Raw genomic sequence first — 12,420 nt, 5'->3', positions numbered from 1 at the left:
GGAGGCAAAAGAATGGTTTACCCCAGGCAGCGTTCTTGCACCGACCTTATTTAATATCTTCACGAACGATCAGCCACAACCACCACTCACAAAGAGCTTTATATATGCTGATGACCTTGGCCTTACAACACAAGCAAAAGATTTTGAAACAGTTGAACACCAACTCACTAATGCCTTGAAAGACCTCTCCAGCTACTACAAAGAGAACCACCTGAAGCCTAACCCTGCCAAGAAACAAGTGTGTGCTTTCCACCTACGTAACCGCGAAGCCAACAGGAAACTGAAAGTTACTTGGGAAGGCCAAGAGCTCGAACACTGTTTCCATCCTAAATATCTTGGTGTCACCTTAGATCGAACACTAACATATAGGAAACACTGCACGAACACCAAGCACAAAGTAGCTGCATGCAACAACATCCTGCAGAAACTGACTGGCAGCGCATGGGGTGCAGACCCACAAGTAGTAAGAACATCAGCCCTGGCCTTGTCTTTCTCAATTGCAGAGTACGCCTGTCCTGTCTGGCAAAAGTCTGCCCATGCAAAGCAAGTGGACATAGCACTAAACGAAACATGCAGAATAATCACAGGATGCCTTAAACCTACACCTGTTGATAAACTCTACAAGCTAGCTGGCATTGCCCCTCCTGACGTGCGACGGGAAGTTGCTGCTAACTGTGAGAGAAATAAGGTCGAACATTGTGAAAGCCACCCACTGCATGACTATCAGCCTCCTCCCAGTAGACTCAAATCAAGGAAGGGCTTCATGAGAACCACCACTCCTCTTGATGTCCCCCCAGCAATAGCAAAAGTATTCCTCTGGGCAGCTAAACTAGGCAATCCCAACTGGATGGCCTCCCACGAGGGTCTTCCTCTTAGGGCAAACCAAGAATGGGCAGCTTGGAAGTCCCTGAACAGACTCAGAAGTGGAGTGGGCAGATCTAAAGACAACTTGGCAAGGTGGCACTACCTGGAGGAATCCTCCACCTTGTGTGACTGTGGAGCAGAACAAACAACTCCGCATATGTATGCTTGCCCACAATGCCCTGCCTCATGCACGGAGGAGGGGTTGTTTAAAGCTATGGACAATGCGGTTGCTGTTGCCCGCTTTTTGGTCTAAAACGATTTAGTTGTTTGTGATTTCCTCTATTTTTTTTCATCATTTTTAAAATGTATTTGTTATGCAATGCTTTTGACACGAAATAAATAAATTGAGGACTGCAGACTTGGGCAGTGTGGGGTTGAATTCCAACACCCACCATCCAGTTCTTTCCTGCCCTCTGTTCTGGGCTCATTCTGTTGCCACTCTGCACTTTTCCTAAAGTGGTTTCCACAGCAAGGAACAGATCTGCTCTTCCCTGCCTTGTCACTCTACCTTGTCTGAAAACCAGCCAGGCTTTGAAGCTCCAAAGCCAGATGACCAATTGCAACATTCACACTTGCCTCAAACAGATGAGTTCTTTCTCCCACTCTGGACATTATTCCACAGATATATAAACCCCACTTGCCTAGTTTCAAACAGACTTCACAACCTCTGAGGATGCCATAATAATAATAATAATAATAATAATAATAATAATAATAATAATAATAATAATAATAATGTGGAAGGTCCAGGTTGGGAGAAAGAACTCTTGTCTGTTGGAGGCAAGTGTGAATGTTGCAATTGGCCACCTTGATTAGCATTGAATAGCCTTGCAGCTTCAAAGCCTGGCTGCTCTCTGAAAGGCACTGTGGACTAACTCAACCAGAGAAGTCAGCCATAGCAGAGCACTTGATGAATCAGCATATTATTTGAGAACACAAATGCTTGACCCCTCTCACAACCACCATGTCAGACGACACAGAGAAGCCATTGAAACTGACAAGCATGTGGACAATTTCAATAGAAAGGAGGAAACCATGAACAAAATCTGGATGCCAGTATTAAAAAACTCTAAAATCAGAACAGTAAATAAAGAATTCCAGGTAAGAAACCACCAGGGCTAGGACCTCCTAACAAAGGATTCCCCCAGTCAGGAATCAGCCAGGCTTTGAAGCTGCAAGGCTATTCAATTTTTTTTCCGTGTCGGGAGCAACCGGACTTGCTTCTGGTGTGAGAGAATTGGCTGTCTGCAAGGACGTTGCCCTGGGGACGCTCGGATGTTTTGATGTGTTTACCATCTTTGTGGGAGGCTTCTCTCATGTCCCCGCATGGAGCTGGAGCTGATAGAGGGAGCTCATCCGCGCTCTCCCCGGGTGGGATTCGAACCTGGCAGCCTTCAGGTCAGCAACCCAACCTTCAAGTCACAAGGCTTTTATCCCCTAGGCCATCGGAGGCTCCAGGCTATTCAATGCTAATCTGGGTGACAAATTGCAGCATTCACACTTGCCTCAGACAAGAGTTTTTTTCTCCCATCGTGGACCGTCCACAGATATAGAAACCCCACATGCCTAGTTTCAAACAGACTTCACAACCTCTGAGGATGCCTGCTACAGATGTGGTCAAAACGTCAGGAGAGAATGCTTCTGGAACATGCTATACAGCCCGGAAAACTCACAGCAAACCAGTGAAAGCCTTCGACAACACAAGAAATCCACATTTTGTTTGGTTCGCGCCACCGACGGCCAGTAGGTGCCGTTGCTGGCTGTTTCCAGAGGCGGCTAGATAGTCGCTCCAGCTTGTGGCACCGGATATCCGGCCCGGAGCGGAAGCGGCGGTCCTTTCTCGGCGGAGCGCAGCCATGGTGAGTACGCGGCTCTGAGCTCTCCTCCCGGGAATCCTTTGCCATCCACGGGATCCTTTCGGCCGAGGCGCCCCGTTCCCGGCTGGGAGGAAGCAGGGGCTTTGCCCGACCAGGAGCTGCGCCGTGTGCGAGAGGGGGCTCCTCCTGGGCGGTGCCAGGCGGCGGAGAACTGCCTCCCCCTCGCTTGGGCGCTCCCGGAGAAGAGGGCTCCGTGGAGTGCCCGGATGCAGAATTGGGCGAGCCGAGGCGCCCCAGCCACGAGGGCCTGCTGGGGTTTTTAGTTTTGAATGTTTTTATGGACTTTAACTGGATTGCTGTGAGTTTTCCGGGCTGCCTGGCCGTGTTCTGTTTTCCAGAAGCATTCTCTCGTGACGTTTCACCTACATTATGGCAGGCATCCTCAAAGGTTGTGAGGTCTGTTGGAAACCAGGCAAGTGGGGTTTATATATCTGTGGAATAATGTCCAGGGTGGGAGAAAGAACTCTTGTCTGTTTGAGGCAAGTGTGAATAGTACAATTGGTCAGCTTGATTGCCATTTAATGGTTTTGCAGATTCAAAGCCTGGCTGTTTGCTGCCTGAGGGAATCCTTTCTTGGGAGGTGTTAGCTGGTCCTGATTGTTTCTTGTCTGGAATTCCCCACTGCCTTGCAGTGACAAAGCCTGCTGCTTAATGCCTGACGTATTCGAGGAATATGAAAAGCCCTGCAGACTAATTCAACTAAATCAACCATAGCAGAGCCGTTGATGAACCAACCTGGACGCAGTGTATGACTTGAGAACATAGAAATGCTGAACCACTCTCACAACCACCATGTCAGACTACACAGAGAAGCCACTGAAATCCACAAGCATGTGGGCAGTTTCAACAGAAAGGAGGAAACTGAAAATGAACAAAATATGGCTCCCAATACACTAGAGTCTCACTTATCCGAGCCTCGCTTATCCAAGCTTCTGGATTATCCAAGCCATTATTGTAGTCAATGTTTTCAATATATCATGATATTTTGGTGCTAAATTCGTAAATACAGTAATTACAACATAACATTACTACTTATTGAACTACTTTTTCTGTCAAATTTGTTGTATAACATGACGTTTTGGTGCTTAATTTGTAAAATCATCACCTAATTTGATATTTAATAGGCTTTTCCTTAATTCCTCCTTATTATCCAAGATATTCGCTTATCCAAGCTTCTGCCGGCCTGTTTAGCTTGGATAAGTGAGACTCTACTGTATTTAAAAAACTCTCAGGACAGTACATAAAGAATAACACTCACAAAGCAGGGGAATTCCAGACAGGAAACTGTCAGGGCCAGTTAACACCTCCCAACAAAGGATTCTTCCAGGCAGGAGGAAGCCAGGCTTTGAAGCGGCAAGGCTATTCAATGCTCGTCAAGCTGGTCAATTACAACATTCACACTTGCCTCAAACAGACAAGAATTCTTTCTTCCTCCCTGGACCTTCCACAGATACATAAACTCCACTTGCCTAGTTTCTAACAGACCTCACTACCTTTGAGGATGCCTGCCATAGATGCAGGCGAAAAATCAGGAAAGAATGCTTCTGGAAAATGGCCATACATCCCGGGAAACTCACAGCAACCCAGTGATTCCAGTCATGAGAGCCTTCGACAATAGATTTTAACTGACTTTTTAAATACCAATGATAATTAATTTTGGTTTGATGTTTGTATAGTTCTAGATTTTAAACCATATTGAAATGCTTTTAACATAAGCTGCTTTGAGTCGCCTTGTGAAGAGAAACAGAGGAATATAAATAAACACTATAATAATAATAATAACAACAACAACAACAGTAGGAGAGTTTATAGAGGAAGCTATTGCAGGGAATGGGACTTTGCCTGGGCTGCCTTGCTCCATGGGCTTCACACGAGCCAAGGGGATGATGATGGCCCCAACTGGCCTCCTTTTACACATACTGCCTTTATTGACATATAACAACAAAGCCACCACACAGGCATATATATCAAGAGGAAATCACAGATAAAAAGGAAAAGGACGAGCAAGAGAGTGGCTGGTGTCTCTGATTCATGTGAGCATTTCCTAAAAAGAAAAAAGGAGCTGCTCTTGGGCCATTATTGTAGCCACAATGTCACATGTTTTCTTTGAACGTTAACTCATGTCCTTTACGCACTTCGTGCTTCCCTGCTTTAGGCTCGCGGACCCAAGAAGCACCTGAAGCGTGTTGCGGCTCCAAAGCATTGGATGCTGGATAAGCTGACGGGCGTCTTTGTAAGTAGATAAGGACCTCTCGGGGTGATTCTTTCAACCCGTATGCTACCCGCGTGACCTCCAAGTCTGTTCTTCAAAGGTCTCGGGGTGTTGTATTCGCAAGGGAAGAGCGGAGTGAGACCCTTTGGGGGGTCCATTGTAAAGACCCTTTGTGGATCCCATGAGCTGCATATTTATATTTCTATTGTGATTGCAGTGCTGATTTCTAGGTAGCCTTTTCTGTAAATATGGAGCCCCGTTGCACTCTCTTTGTTGACAAGAATAAAATACTCTTGAAAAAATTGCTGGAAGAGGATGAGAGCCGTGGTGTTTGGAGCTGCCATGTTGTTTATGCATGGCTGATTGCAGAGAACTGCTTTGGCGCTAAAAGAAGCCTTCCTTTTTGAATGGATAATATGGCCACATATTATATTATATATTATAGAGAGAGTTGTTTGAGATTAAGAAGGATAGGAAGAAACAACAAGAACTAATATGGAGTATAGGGAAGCTATGATAATAATGATTAACAGAAACATTGGGGAAGATTCCCTGAATGATTATATCCAATATAGATAATGAAGGAAGTCAACAAATCTTCCAGCACTTTTTGGATTTTTTTTCTTTTTCTCTTTTTTTCCTCTTTTTTCTTCTGTTCTTTCTTTCCCACTTTACTATCAACCACAATGTTCCCCCACTTTTATTGTACTCTTTTGGAAAAGCATATAAATAATTTTTTTTTAAAAAAACAAGAAGGATAGGAAGTTGCCTGTGTGCCTTTAAATGGGGCCCCTGCAAAGGGCCGGATGGCTTGGCTGATTGGTGCTGCCCTGGTAGTGTTAGTGCCTGTTGTTTATGGCGATCTTTGGATTTTTAGGCCCCCCGACCCTCCACCGGGCCCCACAAGCTGAGGGAATGCCTGCCGCTCATCATCTTCCTCAGGAACAGACTGAAGTATGCCCTGACTGGGGACGAGGTGAAGAAGATCTGCATGCAGCGCTTCATCAAGATTGACGGCAAAGTCCGCACGGACATCACCTACCCTGCTGGCTTCATGGGTGAGCAGAGAGAGGGGCTCCTTTCTGGGCTTTTAAAGGGGCAGGCAAAGGAGGAAGAGCATTCCAAAGACAGTAATGGAGAGGTAAGAAGTGGGTACCTTGCAGTGGTTGAGTCCAATCCCTCCATTCTTCTTGTCAGATGTAATCAGCATTGAGAAGACAGGTGAACACTTCCGCCTGGTGTATGACACCAAGGGTCGCTTTGCAGTTCACCGGATTACGCCGGAAGAGGCCAAGGTCAGTTCTTTGGAGGGGGGCATGTCTCCTTTGAGAAAGAGGGAGGCATCCTGGCAAATGATACGTTGTAAATGGGTTGAAGCTGACACTTGACATCTGCATGTAGGGAGAACTTGTTGCAGGATTGGTTTTAATGGTTGCCTTTAAATGGCAGAGTTAGTAGGGTCACAAGAAATATACATTAGGGGCATGTTCCTTTTCCTTCAAAGCGAAAAGGGCTGAGGGGTGAATTTGTATGAGTTTCCATAGCTTCCATTTAGGCACAGTCTTGAGGATGCAGTTACGATGAGAACATGTTTGCTTGAACTTGCTCCAAAGGCAGATGTGAGGCCTCAGGCTTCACCTATGTGGCTTAGAAAGGAGAACGGCCTTTTGTGTGTGTCTCCCCCTTGTTTATTTTTCCTGTCCTCTGCTTTCCCAGTACAAGCTGTGCAAGGTCAGGAAGATCTTTGTGGGAACCAAGGGCATCCCACACTTGGTCACACATGATGCCCGGACCATCCGCTACCCAGACCCCCTCATCAAGGTGAACGACACCATCCAGATCGACCTGGAGACGGGCAAGATCACAGACTTCATCAAGTTTGACACAGGTGAGTGTTTGGCCTCACAGCTGACTTTTTTCAAAAACACCTCCTTCACCCAGGGATTTATTTATTTATTCGTTTGTTTACAACATTTATATCCCCCTTCTCCCCCCGAAGGGGACTCAGAGCAGCTTACAAGTTATATATATGTACAATATATTATATTATGAGCATAGAATAATATTAGTATTATATATTACTGCATTATACTATACCACTATATTGCAATATTATTAGTAATATTACATGTAATATTGTTTGATCAATGCCGGTATTCTGAAGCGTTTCTTGGGGACAGACAGGTGTGAGATGTGTGATTTGGGATCTGAGTGCCACCATTCATTCTGCTTCGGATGAGAAGAATTTCAGCCAAGGGAGCTGTGGCTTCTCTGGACAAGAACATTATGAAAGTGGCTCTTTCTGATCTAAGTAGTGAAACCGGGTTTGGATTGGATTGGATTTGACTGCCGACGCTCAACTTTCGACTCTGTTCCTCCTGAGCTTTAGTGGGGACTTTTGTTTGTTCAGAATTTTTTTTTTTGTGGATATGTCTCTTTAATTTTTTCGTTGGCTCATATTTATCACTGATGACTGTAGTGAAATATACTATAAGTTTATTTTGAGATAATTTATCCATTATTTCGATTTGATTTATCGAAATCAATGTTTTCAGCATTGACTCTGCCATTTTGTTACTTTTGTTGGAAACCTTCCCAAGTCTCCTCGGGAAGATAGGGCGGGGTACAAATAAATATTATTATTTAGAAATTAAAATTAAAATGGAACCTGAATACTTCCTGCTGGGAATGTTAAATTTAGAAAAGGGAAAAAAGAGATCCTGTTTCAATTACCTAGTCACAACTGCTAGGATAATATATGCAAGGAATTGGAGGCTTAAAAAAACACCACCACTTCCTTCTCCGTGTTCCCTTCAGGCAACCTCTGCATGGTGACCGGTGGAGCCAACTTGGGCCGCATTGGGGTCATCACCAACCGGGAGCGGCACCCTGGCTCCTTTGATGTGGTCCACGTGAAGGACGCCAACGGCAACAGCTTTGCCACCCGGCTGTCCAACATCTTTGTCATTGGAAAGGTAATTTGCATGGAAGGTTGCTCTGTGGGGCAAAGGGGGCGGGTGAGGTAACGATGGAAGGAAAAAGGGGCCTGTGTCCTCATAGTAACCCTTCCTCTCAAACCCCTGCAGGGCAACAAGCCATGGATCTCCCTGCCCCGCGGGAAGGGCATCCGCCTCACCATTGCCGAAGAGAGAGACAAGAGGCTGGCAGCCAAGCAGAGCAGCGGCTAAACCCCCAAGTGCAGGTGGGGAACCCTCCCAGTTTCCTTTTTGGCAAATAAAACCTTTTCCAAACTTGGTATTTGGGCTTCTTTGCCTGCAGAAGTGGTGAGAGTGGGAAAGCAGAAGTGCACCCTCTGGCACAATCCACCCGGAGTGGTCTTTTATATGGGGAAGCGTGAAGAAAACATGTCCTTCCACAGTGATCTTCCCACACTTAATGACTTTTGAATGTTTTGGGCAATGTGTGCTGGATACCACCCCACATGGCTCCTTCACCTCACTGCAGTGGATTTTAATCTCTGATCTGGGAGACAGTTTGGACTCCTGTGCCCAGAGCCCCTGCCCACATTGCTGAGGTTCATGCATTCTGGGAAGCACAAGCATTTGCACAGTTTATGCCTTTAGCTGCTGTTTCTGTTGTAATGTGCCATCATGCTGACTCATGGCAACCCTTTTATGGTTTTTCTTGGCAAGGTGGGCTCAGAGGGGATTTGCCTTTGCCTCCCAGAAGCTAAGAGAGTGTGACCCACCTAAGGGTCCCCCCAGTGGGTTTCCAGGGCCCAGTGGGGCGTTGAACCCTGGGTTCCCAGGCTGCTGAGCCAATGTTCAGGCCACCACACCATAGTGGCTCTCCTGTTTATGGCATAGTGACATCCATTCCCAGAACTATTTAACTCAACAGACATTGGTTTAAATCTCTCTTCTGTTTTATTCATGGAAGAAATCAGAACGGTGCATATGAAGGAGATTTGCTTATGAGCTCTCTGGCCAGACAAGGGTGGAGGGGGAATGTGCGAAAATCATAGGTGTGCAATGCATGTGCCACCATTTACTAACATATGAGGCTATAAGCATTTGTGATTCGCAATCCAGAATATCGGCCACTGGGTGCCTGTGTGTGGTTGCCTCACTTCAGAGGCTGTTTTGCGTTGAACAGAAGAGGGGGAGGCCTATGTGAGCCACTCGCTCTCCCTCTAGATGGGAGAAAGACACTCTTCTTCTGCCCCAGGGACTCTGGCCAAAGAGGGGAGGTGGGCGGAGGAAGCACCTTGATTTCCTACTCCACAGACTCAGACTGTTACGGTGCTGTAGCCAGCGGCTTCCCCCTCACTGCTCTCCAGATTCAGGTTGCAACGGAGTGGGCAGTACTCCTCTACGTGCTCCCAGTCATCTGAACTCAGTCCTGGCTCTGAGGGTGGCTCCGAATCTTTGGAAAGGGAGCTGCTGTTGTCCCTTCTACAGCATGTGTCTCCATCTGTAAAGATCACAAAGGTTAGGTGGGCTGTAGTCTCTTTCCTGCATTTTATTATCCCCAAATCCTACCCCAGTTAAAACTTACTGCTCTCTTAAGTGGCATTGCACACATTCTTGTGTCATGAAAGACTTGTTGTAAGGAGGATGTAGTGTTGCCGATGGGTCTTCACCTGGGCATTAAGGGAATAGTCCAAGAGGCTAAGTCCTGGTCCTCCCAATGCATCTAGGGTTTGGACAGGTGTCTGCACTTTCAATCCTGTGGCTGCCTCTTCCTGCAGAATTCTAGGGTTTGTAATTTAGGGTTGGGGCTTTTGAAATTCTCAGCTAGAGTCTTGTGCCTCCCTAAACTACAAATCCCAGAATTCTGCAGGAAGAGGCAGCCACAGGATTGAAAGTGGATAGACCAAGCATCCTTAAATGCATCCAACCCCCAGAAGTCCTAGCCAGCTTGTTCAGTGGTCAGGAATTCTGGGACTTGAAGGCCCAAACAGCTGGAGGGCCTCTAGGATAGACATTGTGTGCTTATTCTAGTGTGATGAGGTAATTAAACCTGGCATGGATTCTTTTGTCAGAGTCTATTGATAAAGCATGTGGTACATTCAGGTGTGGGCTTGCCTTACCTCTGCCTCCCTGCATGGTCCTTGGAGGGGATGAGGAGGCCTCCTGAGTGGCATTCATGGTGCGATCCATGCCATGGCCATGGTCCCAATTGAGCCGGGGCTCCTCTTGCTCCCCTTCTGACTCCTCAAAGTCCTCTGGATAATTGGGCAGCTCCCATTCATTCTCAGAAGCTGCAAGAGGATTTGGGAGATCCTGTCACTCGCACCCTTCTCCAAGACCCCTTTGCTCTTCGTAGAGCAGTGGTTCCCAGCCTTTGGGCATCCAGGTGTTTTGGACTCCCAGAAATCCCAGCCAGCTTACCAGCTGTTAGTTACTGGGAGCTGTAATCCAAAACACCTGGAGGCCCAAAGGTTGTGAACCACTGTCGTGACATTAAGACCTCCCAGCCAGCCCCCTCCCCCCAAGGACATACACCCACCCCTCCCTTATACCAGTCTCAGTCAGGGCCTCAATGGCAGTGGCTGTGTTGAAGGTTATGTCCTCGGAGCTGTGGCTGCTGTAGGAAGTGCCTGTGTCTTCAAAGTCAGCTGAGTAATGGGATCCGCTACTGGAGATACTAGAGGTGTCCTCCTGATTGTGGTTCCCCTGATGGAGGTCTGGGCGCAAGGGCTCTGATCTCGGAGCCAAGACTTGGCAGTTAACACATGGCTTTGGGCCGTGGGACCGAGGAAGCACTTCATGGAAGACCTCTGGCTCAGTTCCTCGCTGGAGGAGGAAGATGCTGAGGTGCTCCTGGACGTAAGGGAAGGCTAGGATGGTGTTGGTGCAAGGCCGCTTGTTGGGGTCCTTCTGCAGGATGGCCCCGATCAGACCATGCAAAGGGGCTGAGTAGCAGGATGGCACGGGGGCATGGTGACCGCGGACAATTTTGTCGAAGAGGCTAATGAGGCTGAGGGCCTGGAACGGTGGCCGGAGGGCACAGGTCTCGAAGAGGACGCAGCCCAGGGCCCAGACGTCAGCCTTGGAGCTGTAGGGGACATCCTCACAGAGCTCGGGGCTCAGGTAGTAGGGCGTCCCCACGAAGGTGCTCGCCAGCTCGGCTGTCTCGTCCATCACCTTGGAAATGCCAAAGTCACCCAACTTCAGGATGCGGTCCCTGGTGAGGAAGACGTTGGAGGACTTGATGTCCCTGTGGAGGATCTTCCTGGCATGGATATACTGGACGGCCATGGCCAGCTGAACGAACCAGCGCATGACCGTGCTCTCTGGGAAGTGGGCTGCTCTGCCGCATTTGCCGACTTCAGCGGTCTGGCTCCGGATGTGTACATCCAGGGACCCCCCATCGCAGTACTCCTGGACAATGAAGACGTGGGCGCCTCCCGGGTCTAAGAAGTGGTCGTGGCAGGCCACTACGTGTGGGTGCCGCAGCTGCCGCAGGATGGCCACCTCCCGCAGGATGGCCTCCTTATCTCGCAGCCGCTTGCCTGGGACGGTTTTGACCTTCTTGACCGCAAAGAGCTCCTTGGTCTGGGCGTCCCTCACCAGGAAGACTTCTGCGCTGGCACCTACGCCTATGCTGAGAAGGGTCTCGTACTTTTCCATGTTCCCTTTGAGGTAACACTCGCCTCAGGCTGCTGTGGTTGGGGGTGTCCCCACCGTCCCCCCCGCCTCCTCCCTGTATGCCATTGCCCCAAAGAAAGGGAGGAAAGAGGATGGGAGGGAGGGGGAAGCAGGGAGGCGGAGGGGACCGTCACCCCTCCGTCATCATGACCCTGGCTTTGGGAGAGGGACACTGCTGCCAGGCCCTAGCCGTGGTTACCTGGGGGAGCCTCCTGAGCTGGGACTACATCACAGACAGGATTGTGACACTGTTCTGAGCTGAAAGGCTGGCAGAGGCCAAAGTATTGGCAGGGGGCAGAGGCAAGGGAAGGTGGAAGGAGTCAGTACAGAAGAGGTTGCCCTAGATTGGATTTTTACTCAGCTGATGAAAGCATAGAGCATCTGGCCCAGCAGAACATGGCGCACGAGAATGCATTATTTTCTCCTTTGTTTGTGGAAGGAAAAATCATGGCAATGGGCCTCATGGATTGAATCGGCCAATCTAGTAGGTGCAACCCATTCTCTTTTCCTTTGGCCTCCATGTCACACAATCATCCCCTTTCTCTGCCTTTGTGATACAGCTCCATGAATGGTGATGGCTGGGCCAGATATTATTTGGAGCTGGAAAAGAAGGCAGAAGAATAAAGCAAAAATAGAAAAAGGACCCGCTGAGGTGGTTTTGACAGTTCCTTCCTCTGAAATGTCACCTGCATCACCTGGTGCTCTCCTGTCCAAGCCCTAACTGGGGCAGACCCTGCTTGGTTTCCAAGAGCAGAGGGAATCCGGTGCCTTTAGGACATTGCAAGGAGCCTCCGATGGCGTAGTGGACTAAAGCCTCGTGACTTGAAGGTTGGGTTGCTGACCTGAAAGCTGC

At 48.3% G+C, this 12,420-nt stretch overlaps 2 protein-coding genes across 2 annotated transcripts; one reads left to right on the top strand and one right to left on the bottom strand.

Annotated features, from left to right (window-relative positions):
- The first annotated feature begins 2,653 nt into the window (after positions 1–2,653).
- LOC100555038 (small ribosomal subunit protein eS4) lies at positions 2,654–8,208 on the top strand. Its single transcript, XM_003228633.4, has 7 exons — positions 2,654–2,723; positions 4,897–4,974; positions 5,831–6,011; positions 6,151–6,248; positions 6,670–6,841; positions 7,771–7,928; positions 8,040–8,208. The coding sequence occupies exons 1-7, from the start codon at positions 2,721–2,723 to the stop codon at positions 8,139–8,141; spliced, it is 792 nt and encodes a 263-aa protein (XP_003228681.1). The 5' UTR covers positions 2,654–2,720; the 3' UTR covers positions 8,142–8,208.
- Positions 8,209–8,821: 613 nt separating this feature from the next.
- Positions 8,822–11,751, bottom strand: LOC103281236 (serine/threonine-protein kinase Nek5-like). Its single transcript, XM_008122396.3, has 3 exons — positions 10,439–11,751; positions 10,007–10,177; positions 8,822–9,387 (listed from the first exon to the last, which is right to left on the bottom strand). The coding sequence occupies exons 1-3, from the start codon at positions 11,547–11,549 to the stop codon at positions 9,203–9,205; spliced, it is 1,467 nt and encodes a 488-aa protein (XP_008120603.2). The 5' UTR covers positions 11,550–11,751; the 3' UTR covers positions 8,822–9,202.
- Between the last annotated feature and the right edge of the window lie 669 nt (positions 11,752–12,420).

This window comes from Anolis carolinensis, unplaced genomic scaffold (assembly GCF_035594765.1).
Source record: "Anolis carolinensis isolate JA03-04 unplaced genomic scaffold, rAnoCar3.1.pri scaffold_12, whole genome shotgun sequence".
Taxonomy (NCBI): Eukaryota; Metazoa; Chordata; class Lepidosauria; order Squamata; family Dactyloidae; genus Anolis; species Anolis carolinensis.
Note: the sequence above shows the minus strand (reverse complement) of the source record. Positions and strands in the feature narration are given on the sequence as shown.

Coding starts and splice junctions, on each gene's coding strand:
- LOC103281236 (XM_008122396.3), bottom strand. CDS start 11,549: ATGGAAAAGTACGAGACCCTTCTCAGCATAGGCGTAGGTGCCAGCGCA. Junction 10,178..10,438: donor TGAGGCCCTGACTGAGACTG/GTATAAGGGAGG, acceptor ATCCTCTTGCAG/CTTCTGAGAATGAATGGGAG. Junction 9,388..10,006: donor GACCATGCAGGGAGGCAGAG/GTAAGGCAAGCC, acceptor TGATCTTTACAG/ATGGAGACACATGCTGTAGA.
- LOC100555038 (XM_003228633.4), top strand. Junction 6,012..6,150: donor CTACCCTGCTGGCTTCATGG/GTGAGCAGAGAG, acceptor TCTTCTTGTCAG/ATGTAATCAGCATTGAGAAG. Junction 6,842..7,770: donor CTTCATCAAGTTTGACACAG/GTGAGTGTTTGG, acceptor TGTTCCCTTCAG/GCAACCTCTGCATGGTGACC.